This window comes from Crotalus tigris, unplaced genomic scaffold (assembly GCF_016545835.1).
Source record: "Crotalus tigris isolate CLP2741 ecotype Arizona unplaced genomic scaffold, ASM1654583v1 scf7180000019504.2031707, whole genome shotgun sequence".
NCBI classification, from domain to species: Eukaryota; Metazoa; Chordata; class Lepidosauria; order Squamata; family Viperidae; genus Crotalus; species Crotalus tigris.
Window position 1 is genome coordinate 303,921 of NW_024097570.1, and position 19,259 is coordinate 323,179.

General features: G+C 39.9%; 1 protein-coding gene across 5 annotated transcripts in view; it reads right to left on the minus strand.

Annotated features, from left to right (window-relative positions):
• Window positions 1-17,233, minus strand: part of MAP9 (microtubule associated protein 9) — an 83,659-nt gene extending 66,426 nt beyond the window's left edge. Inside the window, exons 1-4 of one of the 5 annotated variants that reach the window (XM_039363075.1) lie at window positions 15,894-17,232; window positions 14,124-14,645; window positions 4,399-4,631; window positions 4,016-4,127 (exon numbers count right to left, since the gene is read on the minus strand). In XM_039363075.1, coding sequence (XP_039219009.1) covers window positions 4,016-4,127; window positions 4,399-4,631; window positions 14,124-14,199 — 421 coding nt within the window. In that variant the 5' untranslated portion in view covers window positions 14,200-14,645; window positions 15,894-17,232. Of the gene's footprint in view, window positions 1-4,015; window positions 4,128-4,398; window positions 4,632-14,123; window positions 14,646-15,893 lie in introns of all 5 variants that reach the window. The other 4 variants (XM_039363078.1, XM_039363077.1, XM_039363076.1 and 1 more) reach the window with 4 other exon arrangements.
• Between the last annotated feature and the right edge of the window lie 2,026 nt (window positions 17,234-19,259).

A 19,259-nucleotide genomic window follows, 5' to 3' on the forward strand; every position in this document is an offset into this window, starting at 1 on the left:
ACAAAGGGGCTTTATGGCCCTCACTTCCTTTAGTACACTTCAAAGAGACTGAATGTGGATATCGCCAAAAGGACTAACCATAAGAATGGGGCTATTACCTTTCATGTAGTTCTCTCTGAAGTCTCCATCCAGCCAGCAGTAAGGAAAAGGGCGTGGGCGTGTAATGCCTGAGACTGTCGCTGGAAGAAGGGGGTGATTGGGTGGGGCTACTGGGGAACCCCTTCAAACCTTGATTGGGAGAGCTTGGACCCCAAGTCCTGTCTAGAACGCCTGCAACCATTTTCTCTTAATAAAGGATGCCTGTTGGAAGAATTATTCCAAGAGTTCTGTCTTCTTAAGATGCAAAGTGGGGTGGGCCCTTACATTAGACAGGACTTGCAAAATTAATCCACCTGGAAGGGAGACCCTTGCCGGGGGATTTTGCAAAAAAATACCATGTCAGACAATGGAGCAAGAAAGGGGGAAAACTCCCTGGAAAGAGAGCCGCTACCCCAACTGGAACATTGCCGGATGTTGGGATCCGAGAGGTCAGATTCCTCAGGAGAAGAAGTGGTGGTGACACGGGACCACAAGCCTCGCTGGTCAATGGGTGTTGGAAAGAAAAGTGAGTGGGGAAAGGAATCAAGAAAGGTGACCCTGAGACGGGGGGGCCAAGCAACCAGAATGGAAGCAGGAGATGGAGAAATCCCTGCACGCAAGTGAAGAGGGAGAAAGCTGGGCACTGTACTCATACTGGATCCTAGAGAAAGCTATTGACCTGATGAAGAGAACTCTCAGCCCCCTGGAGTGAAATAGCCAGGGATTTTATAGTGGAATTGCCAGAAAGCAATGGGAATACTGTTGTCTGGACAGTCACGGACTTGTTTTCCAAACAGGTGCACTTTATCCCTTGCCAAAAGATTCCCACTGCAAAAGCCTTAGCAAAACTTTTCGTCCAGCACATTTACAGATTGCAGGGGGCACCCCAACGCATCATCTCTGATAGGGGAGTGCAATTTACGTCTGTATTTTGAAAGGAATTTTTATCCCTCTTAGGGACCACTCAGGGACTGACATCTAGCCATCATCCACAAGGGGATGGACAAACAAAACGTTGTCATTCAGTACTTGAGCAATATTTAAGATGTTTTATTAATTTTCAGCAAACAAATTGGACGGACCTACTCCCTTTCGCAGAAGTTGCTTACAATAATGCAGTCCACTCCAGCACAGGTTACACTCCTTTTCAAATAGCCACCGGTCAAAGTTTCAACCCCATGCCAGAATTAACCCCACAGGAACCGGCGATCCCATCACTGAAAGAATGGATGGAACAATTACAAAACACCTGGCCAATAGTCAGAAAAGCACTAGATGAAGCTAGGCAGGCATACAAAGCACAAGCCGATAAAAAAAGGGTTGAGCCTACACCATTCATTATAGGAGAAATGGTGTACTTATCTACAAAATACCTAAAGTCCCTACAGCCCTGTAAAAAACTTGGACCAAAATATATAGGGCCTTTTCCAATTAAAAGAATCATAAACCCAGTAACAGTAGAATTAGAATTACCCAAAAATCTCAGGCAAATACACCCAATTTTTCATTGCAGCTTGCTGAAAAGAGAGCATCAGTCACCTTTACGGCCAAAAATCCCCCCCCCACCTCCAATCATGGTGGAGGGCGAACAACATTTTGAAATAAAGGAAATCCTTGACTCTAGGAGAGATCATGGAGCGACTCAGTACCTAGTTGCCTGGAAACACCTCCCTTCCTCACAAAACGAGTGGGTCCATAAACGTCATGTCAGAGCCCCGAAGCTATTAAAGAAGTTTCACACAGAGTATCCTAACAAGCCTGACTAACTTTTATACCTGTTTTGTTTTCTTTCAGGTGGATCTGTCTTTTTTTTAAGGGGGCAGGATGTCAGAATCCAATTATATTTCATCTCTAGTTATCAACTATAGAAAACCCCATTTCTGCCTTCCCTGGATTCTGCCATATGGTGGAGGGAAGGGGGTGAACAAAGGGGCTTTATGGCCCTCACTTCCTTCAGTACACTTCAAAGAGACTGAATGTGGATATCGCCAAAAGGACTAACCATAAGAATGGGGCTATTACCTTCATGTAGTTCTCTCTGAAGTCTCCATCCAGCCGGCAGTAAGGAAAAGGGGGTGGGATTGTAATGCCTGAGACTGTTGCTAGAAGAAGGGGGTGATTGGGTGGGGCTACTGGGGAACCCCTTGAAACCTTGAATGGGAGAGCTTGGACCCCAAGTCCTGTCTAGAACGCCTGCAACCATTTTCTCTTAATAAAGGATGCCTGTTGGAGGAATTATTCCAAGAGTTCTGTGTTCTTAAGATGCAAAGTGGGGTGGGTCCTTACACCCCAAATCCACAATCTCAGAAAATTAGAATATTACAAGCAATCAATAAAACGAGGATTGTACATAGAACAATATCGGACCTTTGAAAAGTATAAGCATGCATATGTAGTCAGTACTTGGTTTGGGCCCCTTTTGCAGCAATTACTGCCTCAATGCAGTGTGGCATGGAAGCTATCAGCCTGTGGCACTGCTGAGGTGTTATGGAAGACCAGGATGCTTCAATAGCAGCCTTCAGCTCTTCTGCATTGTTCGGTCTCATGTCTCTCTTGTTTCTCTTGGCAATGCCCCATAGATTCTCTATGGGGTTCAGGTCAGGCGAGTTTGCTGGCCAATCAAGCACAGTAATCCCACGGTCATTGAACCAGGTTTTGGTGCTTTTGGCAGTGTGTGCCTCTCCTTTCTTCCTCCAGACTCTGGATCCTTGGTTTCCAAATGAGATGCAAAAGTTGCTCTCATCAGAAAAAAGGACTTTGGACCACTGAGCAACAGACCAGTTCTGTTTTTCTTTAGCCCAGGTAAGACGCTTCTGACGTTGTTTGTTGTTCAGGAATGGCTTGACAAGAGGAATATGACATTTGAAGCCCATGTCCAGGATCCGTCTCTGTGTGGTGGCTCTTGATGCACTGACTCCAGCCTCAGTCCACTCCATGTGAAAGTCCCCAACACTTTTGAATGGCCTTTTCCTGACAATCCTTTCCAGGCTTCGGTCATCCCTGCTGCTTGTGCACCTTTTTCTTGCACACTTTTCCCTTCCACATAACTTTCTATTAATGTGCTTTGATACAGCACTTTGGGAACATCCAACTTTGTTTGCAATTACCTTTTGAGGCTTTCCCTCCTTATGGAGGGTGCCAATAATGGTTTTCTGCACAAATGTCAGGTCAGCAGTCTTTCCCATGATTGTGATTCCTACTGAACCTGACCGAGAGACCATCTAAAAGCTCAGGAACCTTTTGCAGGTGTTATGGCTTAATTAGCTGATTAGAGTGGGACACTTTGAGCCTAGAATATTGAACTTTTTCACAATATTCTAATTTTCTGAGATTGTGGATTTGGGGTTTTCATGAGCTGTAAGCCATAAGCATCTCAATTATGACACATCACAGCTTGAACTATCTTGCTTTGCATGTAATGAGTCTGTCTCATATATTAGTTTCACCTTTTAAGTTGCATTACTGAAATAAATGAACTTTTGCACGATATTCTAATTTTTCGAGTTTCACCTGTATATACACACACACACACACACAATTTGTTTATATTATGAAACTTAGATTAAAAACAAGAAAACACACACCCAAAGTACAGGAGCTTAATTCTCTACTCTCCTTTTGAAAAATTTAGGCCAGAAATTACTTCAAGGAAAATTGCACTAGATTCCTAATAGTGATTTAGACGTAAGTGGTATTGGAAGATGACAGTCTATAGATAGTTCATTGGAGCATCTCATGAAGATGAGTGAGATGCTGGCTTTTAATTTTGTTTTATTGTTTTTGTTGTGTTTGTGGTTTTATTGAAGTTGCAAATCACCCAGAATTACTGTATGCTGTATGATGGGCAGCCATACCAATCTTTTAAATAAACAAATAACTAAAACATCCTATAAATTATAAATAACATTTTAAAGTATTATAGCTTCATATACTTTACCTTTAGAGGAGGTTTTATTTCCAGATACTGCCAAATTAGAATCTCCAGTTTTCTCATTTACTGATGACAACTGGATAGGGATTGAGGATGAGGAGTTTGCAATTAAGGGGCCCTAGAATGTAAATAAAGAGTCTTGTGTTATTTTAAAATATATATGCAAATGCAACACAAATAGACACATTCATATATGCACACTAAATGGGCAAAAGAAAAAGACGAGTGAAATGCACAGAACACAACCAATAATAATTACATTAAGTATATTTATCATTAAGTTGGTCAGTTAGCTTAAAATCTGAATCAAGTCATCTTAAAATCTGGATGAGATTCTTACAGTAAATTTTATTGGATATTTTGTACCATATATGTTATACTCTGCTAACCTCAGCACCAGGACTTTCAGAAAGTGCTCTTTTTTCAGATTTCATCACTTGATTGTTTAATCTTGTTTCAGAAGATGGTGCAGATAACGAAAACAGTCGATGATGATTAGGTATTCTTCCCTCTGCCTTGGTTCCTTCATAGTCTTCCACATGGCTACTTTTCCTCAAAATACTTCTAGGTTGAGGAGATTGCTTTGAAAAATCATATAAGGCAGGAATGCTTATATTTTCAGCTGAGAAAAATATAAAGAATATAATTATTACCTACTTCTAAAAATGTTCATTTAGGCTGAATTTAAACTCCGTAAATCTTCAGTCAGCTATAGTCAGAGTTTCAAACATCTGTTAATATATGTCCAAAGGTTTGTTAAATTCTGGGACTTTCTAATAGATATGAGCTTGTATTTATTTCTACAGTAAAATTCATTTCTTTGTATCAGCAGGCAGGCCTCTTTTGAAATTTATTGCTGCAATAGCATGTTAATCTGCCATTCAGATAAACCATCTGTTCCCATTGTTTCTGATATATTGGGTGAAATTTTAGCAACATGTAAAAGACAAAAAAAAACAGTTCTACATGACACGGTTGCCTTGTGACTTTGCTCCCTTCTTCACTAATAATTTAATAATTCCCTAAATCTCCCCCCCCCTCCCAAATTAAGTACTAGAACTATAATCTGATACCTTCTCAGGCTAATGGTGCTATTACATCATGGCACAATCATTGAATTTAAGATTAATATCCTTGATGATCTAACTCACGGGTGTCAAACTCGATTGCATCACGTGACGTATTGTGATGTATCATGAAATTTTTTGCCTTTGTGGAGCTGGGGTGGGCATGGCCTACCAATACACTTTCCTTGGGCAAATATGAGGAAGACATAATGTTTGTAGTGACCCAAGACATGGAATGCCCGATGATCCTATGGATGGAATGGTAAAAAAATGGAACCCCTGGGTGAATTGGAGGACAGCAGAAATCAATTTCCCGAAAGGGGACCCTATGGACTTAAAATCCGAAGGGGAGCTACGAAGAACAGAAAAAGCTGCCATGGAAGAGGAAAATGGACTACCAGAAATACCAGAGGAATACAGAGATCTTGCTGAAGTTTTCAGTGAGGAGAGGGCGGATGAGCTCCCCCCTACCAACCCACGGAATGTGCCATAGAATTCAAGCCTGGGGCAAAACTCCCAAAGCCCAGATTATACTCCATGAGCCCAAAGGAGGAAATGGAAAGATTCATAAAGAAAAACCTAGAAAGGGGGTTCATTGAGCCAGCCAAGCCTAAAGTGGCCACCCTGATCCTCCTTAGAGAGAAGAAGGACAGCTCTTTACGCTTATGCATGGATTATAGGTCCCTGAATACAATCAGTGAAAGCAACCTATACCCCCTGCCACTCATGAAGGACATGTTGTCACACCTCTCGAAAGGGAAATTTTTTACTAAACTAGACCTAAGGGAAGCTTACTATTGCATGAGAATTAAGGAAGGAGATAAATGGAAGACCGCATTTAACTGCCCAATGGGGTGCTACCAATTCAAAGTCTTGCCATTTGGAGACTTAGAACGTCATTGATGACATTCTAAGGGAGCACCTATTTAAGGTTTACTTAGACGACATTCTTATCTTCACCGAATCAAAAGAGGAAAATGTCAACCTAGTCAGAGTGGTTTTAAAGAAACTGCGAGCAGCTCACCTATATGCCAAACTCTCGAAATGCGAATTCCACCAGGAAAGGATAGACTACCTAGGTTATCGCATATCCCCACAGGGCATTGAAATGGACCCAGAGAAGGTCAGAGCAGTATTAGAATGGGCACCACCTCGCACAAGAAAGCAATTGCAAAGTTTCCTGGGCTTCGCAAACTTTTATCGCCAATTCATCCCCTCATTTGCCCAGAAAGCCCTGCCCCTCACGAACTTACTAAAAATGAAAGGACCATCCTCAGTAAAACCTAGCCAGCCACTAACATGGACAATGGAGTGCCAAGCGGCGTTTGAGAGATTAAAGATACTTTAATCAGCCCCCTGGAGGGAAATAGCCATGGATTTTATAGTGGAATTACCAGAAAGCAATGGGAATACTGCTATCTGGATGGTCACGGACTTGTTTTCCAAACAGGTGCACTTTATCCCTTGCCAAAAGATTCCCACCGCAAAAGCCTTAGTGAAACTTTTTGTCCAGCATATTTACAGATTGCATGAGGCACCCCAATGCATCATATCTGATAGGGAGTGCAATTTTCATCTGCATTTTGGAAGGAATTTTTATCTCTCTTAGGGACCATTCAGGGACTGATATCTAGCCATCATTCACAAGGGGATGGACAAACAGAACGTTGTCACTCAGTACTGGAGCAATACTTAAGATGCTTTCTTAATTTCCAGCAGTCTGATTGGATCGACCTACTCCCTTTCGCAGAAGTTGCCTACAATAATGCAGTCCACTCCAGCACAGGTTATACTCCTTTTGAAATAGCTACTGGTCAAAGTTTCAACCCCATGCCACAACTAACCCCAAACAAACCGGCGATCCCATCACTGAAATAATGGATGGAACAATTACAAAACACCTGGCCAATAGTTAGAAAAGCACTAGATGAAGTTAGGCAGGGATACAAAGCACAAGCCGATAAAAAAAGGGTTGAGCCTACATCATTCATTATAGGAGAAATGGTGTACTTATCTACAAAATACCTAAAATCCCTACAACCTTGTAAAAAACTTGGACCAAAATATATAGGATCTTTTCCAATTAAAAGAATCATAAACCCAGTAAGTAGAATTAGAATTACCCAAAAATCTGAGGCAAATACACCCAATTTTTCATTGCAGTTTGCTGAAAAGAGAGCATCAATCACCTTTACAGCCAAAAATCCCCCCCCAATCATGGTGGAGGGCGAACAACACTTCGAGATAAAGGAAATCGTAGATTCTCGGAGATATCATGGAGCAACTCAGTACCTAGTAGCTTGGAAACACCTCCCTGCCTCACAAAATGAGTGGGTCCATAAACGTCATGTCAGAGCCCCAAACCTATTAAAGAAGTTTCACACAGAGTATCCTAACAAGCCAGACTAACTTTTATATCTATTTTGTTTTCTTTTCAGGTGGCTCTCTCTTATTTTTAAGGGGGCAGGATGTCAGAATCCAATTATATTTCATTTCTAGTTATCGACTATATGTATGTATGTATGTATGTATGTATATATAAAATCAGAAATTCAATACTTTTATTTTTATTTTTACCTACTTTTTGGTATTTTAATTCTTGCAATATTAATTTATCAGTTTATTCCTTTCATTAACATGTTAAACACAGAGATATACATACATACGAACAAACAAACATATAAATTGTAACATAACAATGGAGACACTGTGAGTGCTAGTCCCACCTTCAATATGAAAACTGCCAGAATGACTATGGGCTAATCATTCTGTCTCAGATTAACCCATCTCGCAAGGTTGTTGTTGTGGGGAAAATAGGAAGAGGAATGAGTATTGAGTATTCACTGCCTTGAGTTATTTATAAAAATAATAAAGGTGGAATATAAATAAATAGATAGCTAAATAAATAAATGCAGACTTTAATATTAAGTAACCAGCTTAAGTTTGAATACTTTATCATACCAAAAATACTTTGATGTGAGTCACAGCAGTTGTTTTTTCAATGTTGTACTCAACATTTTATGCTTGTAATATTGACATCCTAAATTTCTCCTCTCTCTTTTTTTTAATACTCTAAGTTATATAAATCATTGACTGTTAATTGTTTTGTATATACATATATATCACAAATATATGTACAAATCTGTGTTGAAATAATACAATGTATTGATATATATATCAACATTTGACTTCTGGTTCCGGTACGCGGTGACGCCGGTCGTGTCTGGGGACTCTTCTCCAGTCCGGCCGGGTTTTCTGCGTTGGTAGACCCCTTAGTGGGTCAAAAGCCACCCTGGAGGGGCGACCACTGAGAAGGAGGGTTGCTGGTGACTACGGGAGAGCGGCAGCTTCTCCCGTGGCTCCAGCTATTTTCTTAGGGCCAACGGAGCAACGATCATCCTGCAAGATGGCCAATTATTCTGCTGCACCAGCCGAAGTCACAATTACAGCTAAGCGTAATTAGATCCACCATGGAAGATCTGGGTGAGACCCTTTTTGCCCCTCTCCTTTCTCTATGTTGGCTTTTTTACTGCCTGTAAAAACTTGGTTGAAATTATTTCCCCATTTGGATTAAGCAGCTTCTGGTTGTGTGGGAAGAAAGGTGCTAAGAACAAAGAATCTTTAAAGACTACATTTTATTTTTATTAATATTGGGATACAGAAAAAAAACGCTTTTTGGAATTGTGTTGGTAGCTAATATTGGAAGATTATTTCTTTTTCCACTCTTTCCTTTAAAAGATACAAAAAAGGGGGGGAAATGGTGTCTGGAAAAGGTTTTTTTACTTACTGAGGACATCTAGTGGTGAAAAATTAATATTGCAACTGTGAGAGAAGGAGCTGACCCTCAAACTATTCCTGAAAAAGAATGGAGAAACTTCACTCTCACTTAAATTGCAAGCTTATATTGGAAAAGATTTACGAGGTTACTGAAGAAATAAGTGCTATAAGGAAAGGGATTATTACAGAACGAAGAGCCAATTTTACCCCAAACTCTCAAACTGACTTTCAGACCACACCTGTTTATTCTACAAACCAAAATCTACCAAAAGAGGAATTAAGGGAGACTAAAGAGGAATTTGTTACAATGAAAGAGATTATAGAACTAAGAACCAGAAGTTCCTCTTTGAATCCTAAAAGTGATTTTCTGACTACATCGGACTGTTCTACAAATCAAAATACACTAAAAGATGACTTTATGGAGAATACAGAGGAATTTATTTCACCTTACAAGCTTCTTATCTATATTTTTGAGGATCACAAAAAGCAAAGACTGAGATTTGAATCTTTAAAGCACCAAGACATCAAGAATAAGAGAAATAGAGGTTCAATGCAGATGATAGGAGGCTTATTACTGCCTCAAATGGCATCACAAATAACAAAGAGAGACTCATCGGTTGGAAGGGAAGCATTGTTGTGAAAACCTGTTTATCAGAAAAAGAAGCCCAAAATAAGACTGAAAATAGAAACCTAAAATTATATATACTGGATTTAAGGCATTTTAGAATTATGGATTATCTAAGGATTAAGCTTTTGTGTTAGAAGTAAGAAAAGTGGGTGATTATTAGAATATATATATTAAATAAAGTAAGAATGTATGTTTTGGAATAATAGGTTTATATCTATGAAAGTTATTATACAATGGAATGAAGAAAATTGAAGAGGTGTTCTAGATTGGGATTGAACTAATAATGAATTGAATATTATTTTAATAAGATGACATCTTTTATCTGATAATAGCGATGTTATTAGGTCTGATAATTAATTGGATGAAATTAGAACCTTGTCTAATGGACTTAAATGATTTAAGGTTGATATTATTGTGTTAGCTTAAGAAACTGATTGATGGATTAGATATGTATTGGATAGATTAATATTTTATTTTAACTGGGAGATAGTAGTGGAAGGAGAAATAAATAAGATTTATGATGAAATTAAAGAATTAGGAGAGATTTGGAAGGGACCTGAATTGATAATGTGCTTATTTAAAGTTAAATTTGATTATGGTCTCATAATTGTATAAAGCTGTAAAACAGGTTTAGGATTATTAGAAACTTAAGTTAGAAACAGACTATTTTAAATATATAAGCTATTTGAGGGAAAGAGAGAGGGAATGTTTGATGTATTGATTAAGTTATCTATATATGTTTTGTTTTTGGATTCTTGACTACCCCTGTACCACGGTGTGTCTCAAGCACGTTGTTTTAAAAATTAAAAAAATCAATAAAATCTGTTTAAAAAAAGATATATATCAACATTTGATTCAGATGTAAAGCTTTACTGGATTTAATTCTCACTAATATAGAAGAAGTGATAGAGGGAGTTGAAGTTGCCGGAACCTTGGGTGAAAATAACGTCATTCTGAAATTCAATATAATGCAAACACTAGCAACAGAAAACAATCCAACCAGTGTCTTAAACTTCAAAAGAGCTGATTTTAACAAACTCAGTGAGAACCTAGGAAAGATTCCATGGATGAAAATCCCAAAGGGGAAAATAACCCAAGAAGCATGGGAAACTCTAAAAAATGTGATCATAAAAGCCCAGTCCAGCACAATACTACTGAAAAAGAAAAACAAGAAATTTAAAAAGAAACCAGCATGGCTGCACAAAGATCTCTCTGACAAACTGAAAGATAAAAAGGACAAATACAAAAAGTGGAAAGAGGGGCACATAACTAAGGCCAATTATCAGAAGACAGACAGAACATGCAAAAATGAAGTCAGGAAAGCAAAGGCTCAGAACGAACAAAGACTTGCAACAGAAATCAAGGATAATAAAAAAAAAGTTTCTTCCAACATATTAATAACAAGAAAAAAGTTGAGGAAACTATAGGTCCACTAAAGAGAGAAGATAGCAAGGAAATAACAGGCAACAGGGAGAAAGCAGAGCTGCTTAACTCATTCTTTGCATCAGTCTTCACACAAAAAGAAACTACAGCCCAACATACCAAAAAAACCATGGCAAAAGACAAATTAGAAACAAAAATTAAAATAAGCAAGAAAATGGTAAGAAAACACCTATCCGACCTTGACGAATATAAATCACTGGGACCCGACAGATTACATCCCAGAGTTCTGAAGGATCTGGCAGATGTTATCTCAAAACCATTGCACCACTTCTTTCATAAATCCTGAAGTACCAGGGAAGTACCTGAGGATTGGAAAAGGGCTGATGTGGTTCCCATCTTCAAGAAAGGGAAAAAAAACAGACCCAGGAAACTACAGACCAATCAGTTTAACATCAATACCTGGGAAAATACTAGAAAAGATAATCAAAAAACAAATCTGCGAACAACTAGAAGCAAAAAAGTCATAACTAGCAGCCAGCACAGGTTTGTTAAAAACAAATCAAGCCAAACCAATCTTATCTCATTTTTTGATAAAGTGACCAAACTAGCAGACCTGCGAAATACTGTGGGCGTAGTATATGTTGACTTCAGTAAGGCATTTGATAAAGTAGACCACAACCTACTCCTTGGTAATCTAGAAAAAGGTGGAACAGACAACATCACCACCACATGGATCTGTAGCTGGCTGGCAAACCATACTCAATGAGTAGTCCTCAATGGCACCACATCCACATGGAGAGAAGTAAGCAGTGGGGTACCACAAGGCTCCGTCTTAGGCCAAGTACTCTTCATCAGTGACTTAGATGAGGGAATTGAAGGGGAACTCATCAAATTTGAAGATCACACCAAACTGGCAGGAGTAGCCAACACCCCAGAAGACAAACTCAGGATCCAAAAAGATCTTGACAAACTTGAACAATGGGCCCTATCCAACAAAATGAGTTTCAGTGTGGAGAAAAGCAAAGTTTTACATTTAGGCAGGAAAAAACAAAGGTACAGATACATATTAGGTAAGACCTGGCTCAAAAACATCAACTGTGAGAGGGACCTTGGAGTCCTAGTAGACTATCACTTGTCTATGAACCAGCAATGTACAGCAGCAGCCAAAAAAGCTAATATAATCCTGGGTTGTATAAACAGAGGCATAGAATCAACATCAGTGAAGTATTAGTACCACTTTATAAAACCCTAGTATGACCACACCTGGAATACTGCAACCAATTTTGGTCACCACATTAGAAAAAAGATGTTGAGAGTTTGGAAAAATTTCAGAGAAGAGTAACTAAGATGATCAAAGGCCTGAAGACTAAAACATACAAAGAACAGCTACAGGACTTGAGTTTGGCTAGTCTAAAGAAAAGAAGAAAAAGGGGTGACATGATAGCAGTATTCCAATATTTGAGGGGCTGCCACCAAGAAGAGGGGGGGTCACATTATTCACCAAAGCACCAGAGGGCAGGACAAGAAACAATGGTTGGAAACTGATCAAAGAGAGAAGCAACCTGGTGTTGTGGAAAAACCCAATGAAAGAAACACAAGACAGCAACACAAGACAATAATTCTTACTTTAAGATTCAGAGGTTTATTTTGCTAATAATTTGGAACATAGCAAACATAATAACACAACATCACTTACATTAGTAACCCATTGCAATGAGGTCCAATGACATAGCAGGTCCAGCAAGGACAGTATAGGCCAGTGGCCATGAGCTGATCTTGAGCTCTATCTTTTATACCCTTTTCCTAACGGCCACCCACAAATGGACATTATCTTGCAACATTTATGAAATCAGTTCCTTGTTCTTTCTTGCTGACCATTAATTTCTACATACACCCGTGTACATCTGAAACCTCCATCCATCTACTACTTTCAGTTCCCTATTTCCCACGGTTACTATGTTCTTGTTCCAAATATAATCATATTACACAAATTGCAATAGCTCAGCAGATTACAAATAGTTCTTTTATATTATGAAACCATACCAGTTAGAGAGTTTGGCTCAAATCTTTTATGTGGGGTCTCCCTTAGATTATCCAGGCCTTATTAAACCTACAGAGTTGGCAGACTATATTTTCATCTCCCACATTGGAATTAAGGAGAAACTTCCTGACAGTGAGGACAATTAACCAGTGGAACAGCTTACCTTCAGAAATCATGGGCGCTCCATCACTGGAGATTTTTAAGAAAAAAGATTGAGGGCAATAGAAGAAGGGGACGACAGAGAATGAGATGGCTGGATGGAGTCACTGAAGCAGTAGGTGTGAACTTAAATGGACTCCAGAAGATGGTAGAGGACAGGAAGACCTGGAGGAACGTTGTCCATGGGGTTGCGATGGATTGGACATGACTTCGCAATTAACAACAACAACAACAAGAGTAGTCACTTGTCTGAGATGGCATAGGTTCTCCTGCTTGAGCAGGGGGCTGGACTAAAAGACCTCCAAGGTCCCTTCCAGCTCTATTCTATTCAAGTTTTGATTGGAAATGAGAGCTCATTTGCTTTGTAGAACAGTTATTCTTTGTAATATTTGCACTAGGATTCAGTTACATTTATTCAGAATGGTGCAATGTTGAATTCAAAAAGCAATGCCTGGCAACTAAATACAGGTAATCCTCGATTTAGGTTTACAACTGACCCAAAATTTCTGTTGCTAAATTAAATATTTGTTAAGTGAATTTGCCTCATTTTATGATCTTGCTTGCCACAGTTAAGTGAATCCCTACAGTTGTGAAGTTAGTAACACAGTTAAATGAAACTGACTTCCTCATTGACTTTGCTTGTCAGAAGGTTACAAAAGGTGATTACATGACTCCAGAATACTGCAACCGTCAATGAGTCAGTTTCCAAGTGTCTGAATTTTGTTCATGTGACCATGGGGGATGCTGCAATGGTCTTAAGTATGAAAAATGGTCATAAGTTACTTTTTTCAGTGCTGTTGTAACTTTGAACTATAAGCAATCCTACATTATATCACATGGCAAAATGGCAATGCTTTAATTTGTAAATAAATTAAATATAACTTATTTTGTCTAATAGAAAGACAATGATTTTCTCTGTGTCAAATATACATATTCAAAGAATTAAAACTTTCTTTATATAGATAAAAACAGTTTATCCAATTATTTTGTTTTAAAATAATTTTAGCAATCTGGAAATTGCACAATTTAAGCAATAACATTTAAATACATTTCCTTTACCTGATGCTGATACAGCCTTAGTCTTGAACTCCCTTGGCTCTGGCACTGGCTTGCTTTCCATTTTACACTGAATCATATTTTTTTCCTCTAATATCAACTTATATCTAATTGTTTCCTCTATATTATTGTAATCTTCTTCACAACCAGACCTTTCTTCAATAATTGTATCATCTTTGGTGTCTTTGATCAAATGTTTATTTTCTGATATTTCTTTTCCAAAAGAATAGTGATTTGACACAGATATTTCAAATGGAATGGATTGTTTTGCTGCACTCCTTTTACATGATCCAGGATGTTCAGTTAGTGATAAGGGGATGGTTTGCCCCTCTTTGCTCAAAACCTTTCTCTCCAGAATAGAGACATATTGAGATCCCTCATATTCCTCTAATGAAGACAAGTCATCGGCACTTTCGCTTTTTAAAGTGTTCTTGTTACAAAGATTAAACTTAGATGATGATACTTTAAAGACTGCTGATTTAGGACAGATGTTTTCCTCAGATTCAGGAAATTCCTCTTCTGAGACTGGAAAAAATTAACATTTCATGTATAAAAGAAAGAGTAACAGATGCAAAGTGAAAGAATGATTTTGACTGCAATGTGTACTTAACACATTTCTCATACTTTCTGGTGCCAAGCATAAATCAACACATTGCCTCTCCAAAGTGATAAATAAATAATGTGGAACAATTGTCAAAATATGGTATGTTGCAATTCAAAGCATAATTTTATCTGTGAATCAATTACTGGTAACATAAATTGTACATCTTATTATAGTTCCATATAAAAACAGTATTAATGATATCACATTCAATCATTCATTCATTCACTTTATATAGCCACCTATCTTATATTCATGACTGTGTGTAGCTTAAAATTAAAACATAAAGAATATATTAAAACATTTTTAAGAAGCAACCAACACAAATGTTAAACACAATTAAAAACCATACAGCACAGTCACCAGGAGATCACAATCCTATTGCTGGATCTACCACATAATACTCTCTAGTGGACAAAACCTGTATCAAGCTTCTTCTGCTAGACTTGATGGGATAGATAGATGTCACTGTGGAAAGGCAGTCCCTCAAATAATCTGGACCCATGCTATGTAAGGCTTTATAGACAATCTAGGTATGCACATAACTGCTTGTAATGCTTCATTTTGCAGCAACTGAAATTTCTGCGTACAGCCACAAAGTCAGCCCCATGTAGAGTGCATTACAGTAATCCATACAGGAGATGACCAGGATGTGTGATTAAACACAGAGCCTCCTGATTCAGGAATGGGCACAACCTGCATACAATTCAAAGCTGCTCTTTGAGCAGAAATCTTAAATCTAGAAGGACTCTCAGATTGTGCAGTGGGTTGGTCTGGAGAAATGTAATCCAAAACCAAAGGTGATAAATTCCTAAATTCAGCTGATCCTAAAACCCAAAGCCAGTTTGTCTTGACAGGGTTGAGCTGAAACCTGTTGCTCCCCATCCAGACCTATTTAACCTCCAGGCACTAAAACAGGATATTGGAAGCATTGCTTACTTCACTATGTAGCTGGCTCTATCATCAGCATACTGGTGATAGCTCATGCCACAGCTATGGGTGACCTCACTGAGCAGTTTCATGTAGATGTTAAACAGGAATGGAAAGAGTACCAAACAATGCAACACCTCTGCCCCTCAATGAACACCAGCTATATCTATTAAAAATATATATTCAAACTGTACTCAAAATGAAATCCACAGAGTACAACAGTTAAGTCTTCCTCAACATACATGCATCACTTTCAAAGTCTTCTGAATATTCTTCAGTCTGCTGCTTTATTGCCCGAGCAAGAAGTGCTTCTTGTAGCTCTTCCTACAATATATTGATACATAAAGAGTATTATTATGTGAATAAAAACATTATTCAAATATTTTTCAGAATGAATTCAAAAATAGAAGTGTTGCAAATTTTAGAGGCAATTCAAATACTAAAATAACTAACCCAGTGTCAAGCTCAAAGAAGCCTCATGGTGTTTTAGCCATTTCTGTTTCTTGCCTTGCCTACAGACTTAGGAAGGAGGGGGGAAGAATGGAATGGGCCTTGCAGGTTTTGAGCTGCTGAGTCTGCGAACCAAGGTCAAGCAAGATATTATTTACTGAGAACTGAAGATTTTTCTCGTAATAATTGTCTGAAGCTTAATTGGGTAATGTGACCTGCACCGTCAGGGGGGAAGGGAGTTCTATACTTTTAATATATTGCTTTGGTACCAATTAGCCAGAGCTGATTTTCCTTTCATCTGTGCTGATATGATTTGTTCAATAAAGTTTTGCATGAGAGATCAGATCGTCTCAGCTATGCTTACTTCATTGGGTTTGTCAATTGGAACCTTGACACTAAACTTGCTCTCATTTAAAACTAAAATCAATTGAGGAGTCTGAGCTCCTGCATCCCACCTGGCTAATTCGGAGGGGTTGCAAAAACTCAGGGGAAGCTTCCTGAAATGGAGCAGAAGGGAGAGCAACCACTAAAGCCAAGGAGGAGGTGACTAATGGAGCTCCAGTTGGAACCCAAGGTGACTCCGGTGCCCAACTGGCAGCAACTTGCCCGAGAGTAAAAATTGTTTAGTTGGCATCACCGGTAACACTGGAGTGGACTGGGTTGATGGGAGTCATCTGTTCACCAGGAGTGGGGGGGTGGTGAGAAAGTGTGTTGAAAGTGGCCAAAGCCGAGTTCCCACTGGCCTATTTGAGACCTGAGTTTGCCCAAACCTACAGATGGAGAGAGAGGAGGGTCTCAGAATGGGAAGGACTGGTGGAGCAGAGATGCCTGACGATGTTCAACAGTCAGTCAGTAGAGCATCTGAGGGAGAGATTCAGTGGCTTGGAGAGCGAGAGGAAAGCCGACCCGAAGGCTGGACCTAACCGCCTGAATGGGATCTGGTCAGTTTGCGGTGGCCACATTGAGCCTCTCACTTCAACCTGGGCCAAGAGCAACCAGTCCCCAGCCAATCACTCCCTCGCAATTTGTCTCAACTCTGAGACTCGGGGCCGCTGGCCCTCAATCTGCAGCCTGGGGTAGTGAGTCAACTACAGCCACAAATGTTTAGTGCTCTTCCATGGATGTTCCCTACATGATGAGATGGCCGCTGGGATATTGGGGCACCCTGAGATTGCAACAACTCCCACTGATCAAAGTTGGGAGAAGTTGACATTTTCCCCTGAATCAGGTGTGGTCACACCTGGACCAGCATGGGGCGATGTATGCCAATGACAAGGCCCACGTGGACACAATCATGGTGAACCTTGAGGGAGAAGCTGCGGAGTGGGTGACCGTCCTCCATGACAAAGGACTTCCTGAGTTGGGGGAACCTGATGCTTTTTTCGGAGAACTCAGGGTCTAGTTTGGCAACCATGCAGACCCAATGAGTGGTGGCCAACGTCTGCAACATGAGGCAAAGGAGCCAGCCAGTGACAGAATACACCTGAGAGTTCTGGAGGATCGCAGGAAGATTAAGGCACTGCCCAGAGCAACTCCTCATGTCGAGTGGCATTTGAAAAGCTCAAGAGACTGTTTGCAGCTGAGCCTGTCTTAAAACATCCTAATCCTGAAGAGCTATTTGTGATCCAAGCAGGTGCCAGCAATGTGGCATTATGGGAAGTCGTCCTTAAAAAGATGCAAGGAGGGGAAACTGCAACTGTGCACATACATGACCCAAAAGTTAAATGAAACCAAAAGACCAATGGGCAGTGTGGGAGAAGGAAGCCTTTGCAGTACAATGGCCACTGTTAACTTGGAGGCAATTTCTGAAAGGAAGCAAAATCCTGTTTGAAGTGTGGACTGATCAGAAGAACCTAGAAGCATTGAGGACACCTGCAAACTCTCCCCCAAGCAGATCTGGTGGGCCTAATACTTTAACCAGTTCAACATTGAACTAAAGTACATCCCGGGGGGAAGAACTTCCTGGCTGATACAAGAGCAACCAAGAGGATTCCGCAAGCCACCATGAGACACAAGCCCAAAAGAAAAGACCATCCCCTACAAATGCTTTCACACAGCAACTGAAGCAAGAACTACAATCTGACGTGTGGTTCAGAGCCCATCAAGGGGAACTAACCATGAGAAAGAGAGAGAGTGGTGTGGAAGGGGGACAAATTGTATGACCCTAACAGCTTGCCAGTAAAGATCCTGCAGCAGAGCCACAACTCCAAGAAAGCTGGCCATTTTGGATTCCTCAAGACTTTGCACCTGGCCAACCACCAAAGATAAAAAAGGACATTGAGAGCTATGTAAAAAGTTGTGATGTGTGTGCAGCTAGTAAGAGAATCCAAGGCAAGATCCAGGACTGCTGCAGCAAGTTGCTGACCTGACCTGGCCCTGGGAAGAGATAGCTATGGACTTTGTAGTTGAATTGCCTGAGAGTGGGGAAAACACCGTGATCTGGACTGTTGTGGACCTGTTTTCCAAGCAAGCCCACTTCGTCGCATGTCCTGGCCTCTCACCAGCCCAGAGATTGGCCAAGATGTTCCTGTAATATGCTACATGGAGTGCCCAAGCATATCATTTCAGCTCCAATTAACGGCAAAATTTTGGCATAACTTTATCAAAATGAACGGGTCCTCTCAAGGTCTTAATTTGGTGTTCCATCAAAGTATGAATGGGGCCACTGAATGCAATGTTGGAACAGTACCTGCATTGTTATGTAAATTACCAGCAATCTAACTGGGCAGAACTCTTGCCATTTCCTGAGGTGGCTTATAATAATACAGTACACAGTAGCACAGGTTCCACCCCCTTCAAAGTAGCCAAAGGGTTGGAGTTTGAGCCCATGCCAGAATACCCTCAGAAGCCCCCATTCTCAAGGACTTTAGCCTAATGGGTAAGACTTGTTCCAGAGTGTCTGGAGCAATGTAAAGAAAGTCCTAGACAAGGTGACAGAGAACCAAAAGAAACAGGCAGACAAGAAGCAAGCTTCCCAAGGGATGTTCGTGTGGGAAATAAAATGTATCTGTCAACAAAGTATCGAAAAGTGAGACAATCTTGAAGAAACTGGATCCAAAGTTCATAGGGCCTTTCCCGATTGTAAAACTCATCAACCTGGTCAAGGTACAGTTAAAGCTACCCAGGATATTAGGCAAAGTGCACCCAGTGTTCCATTA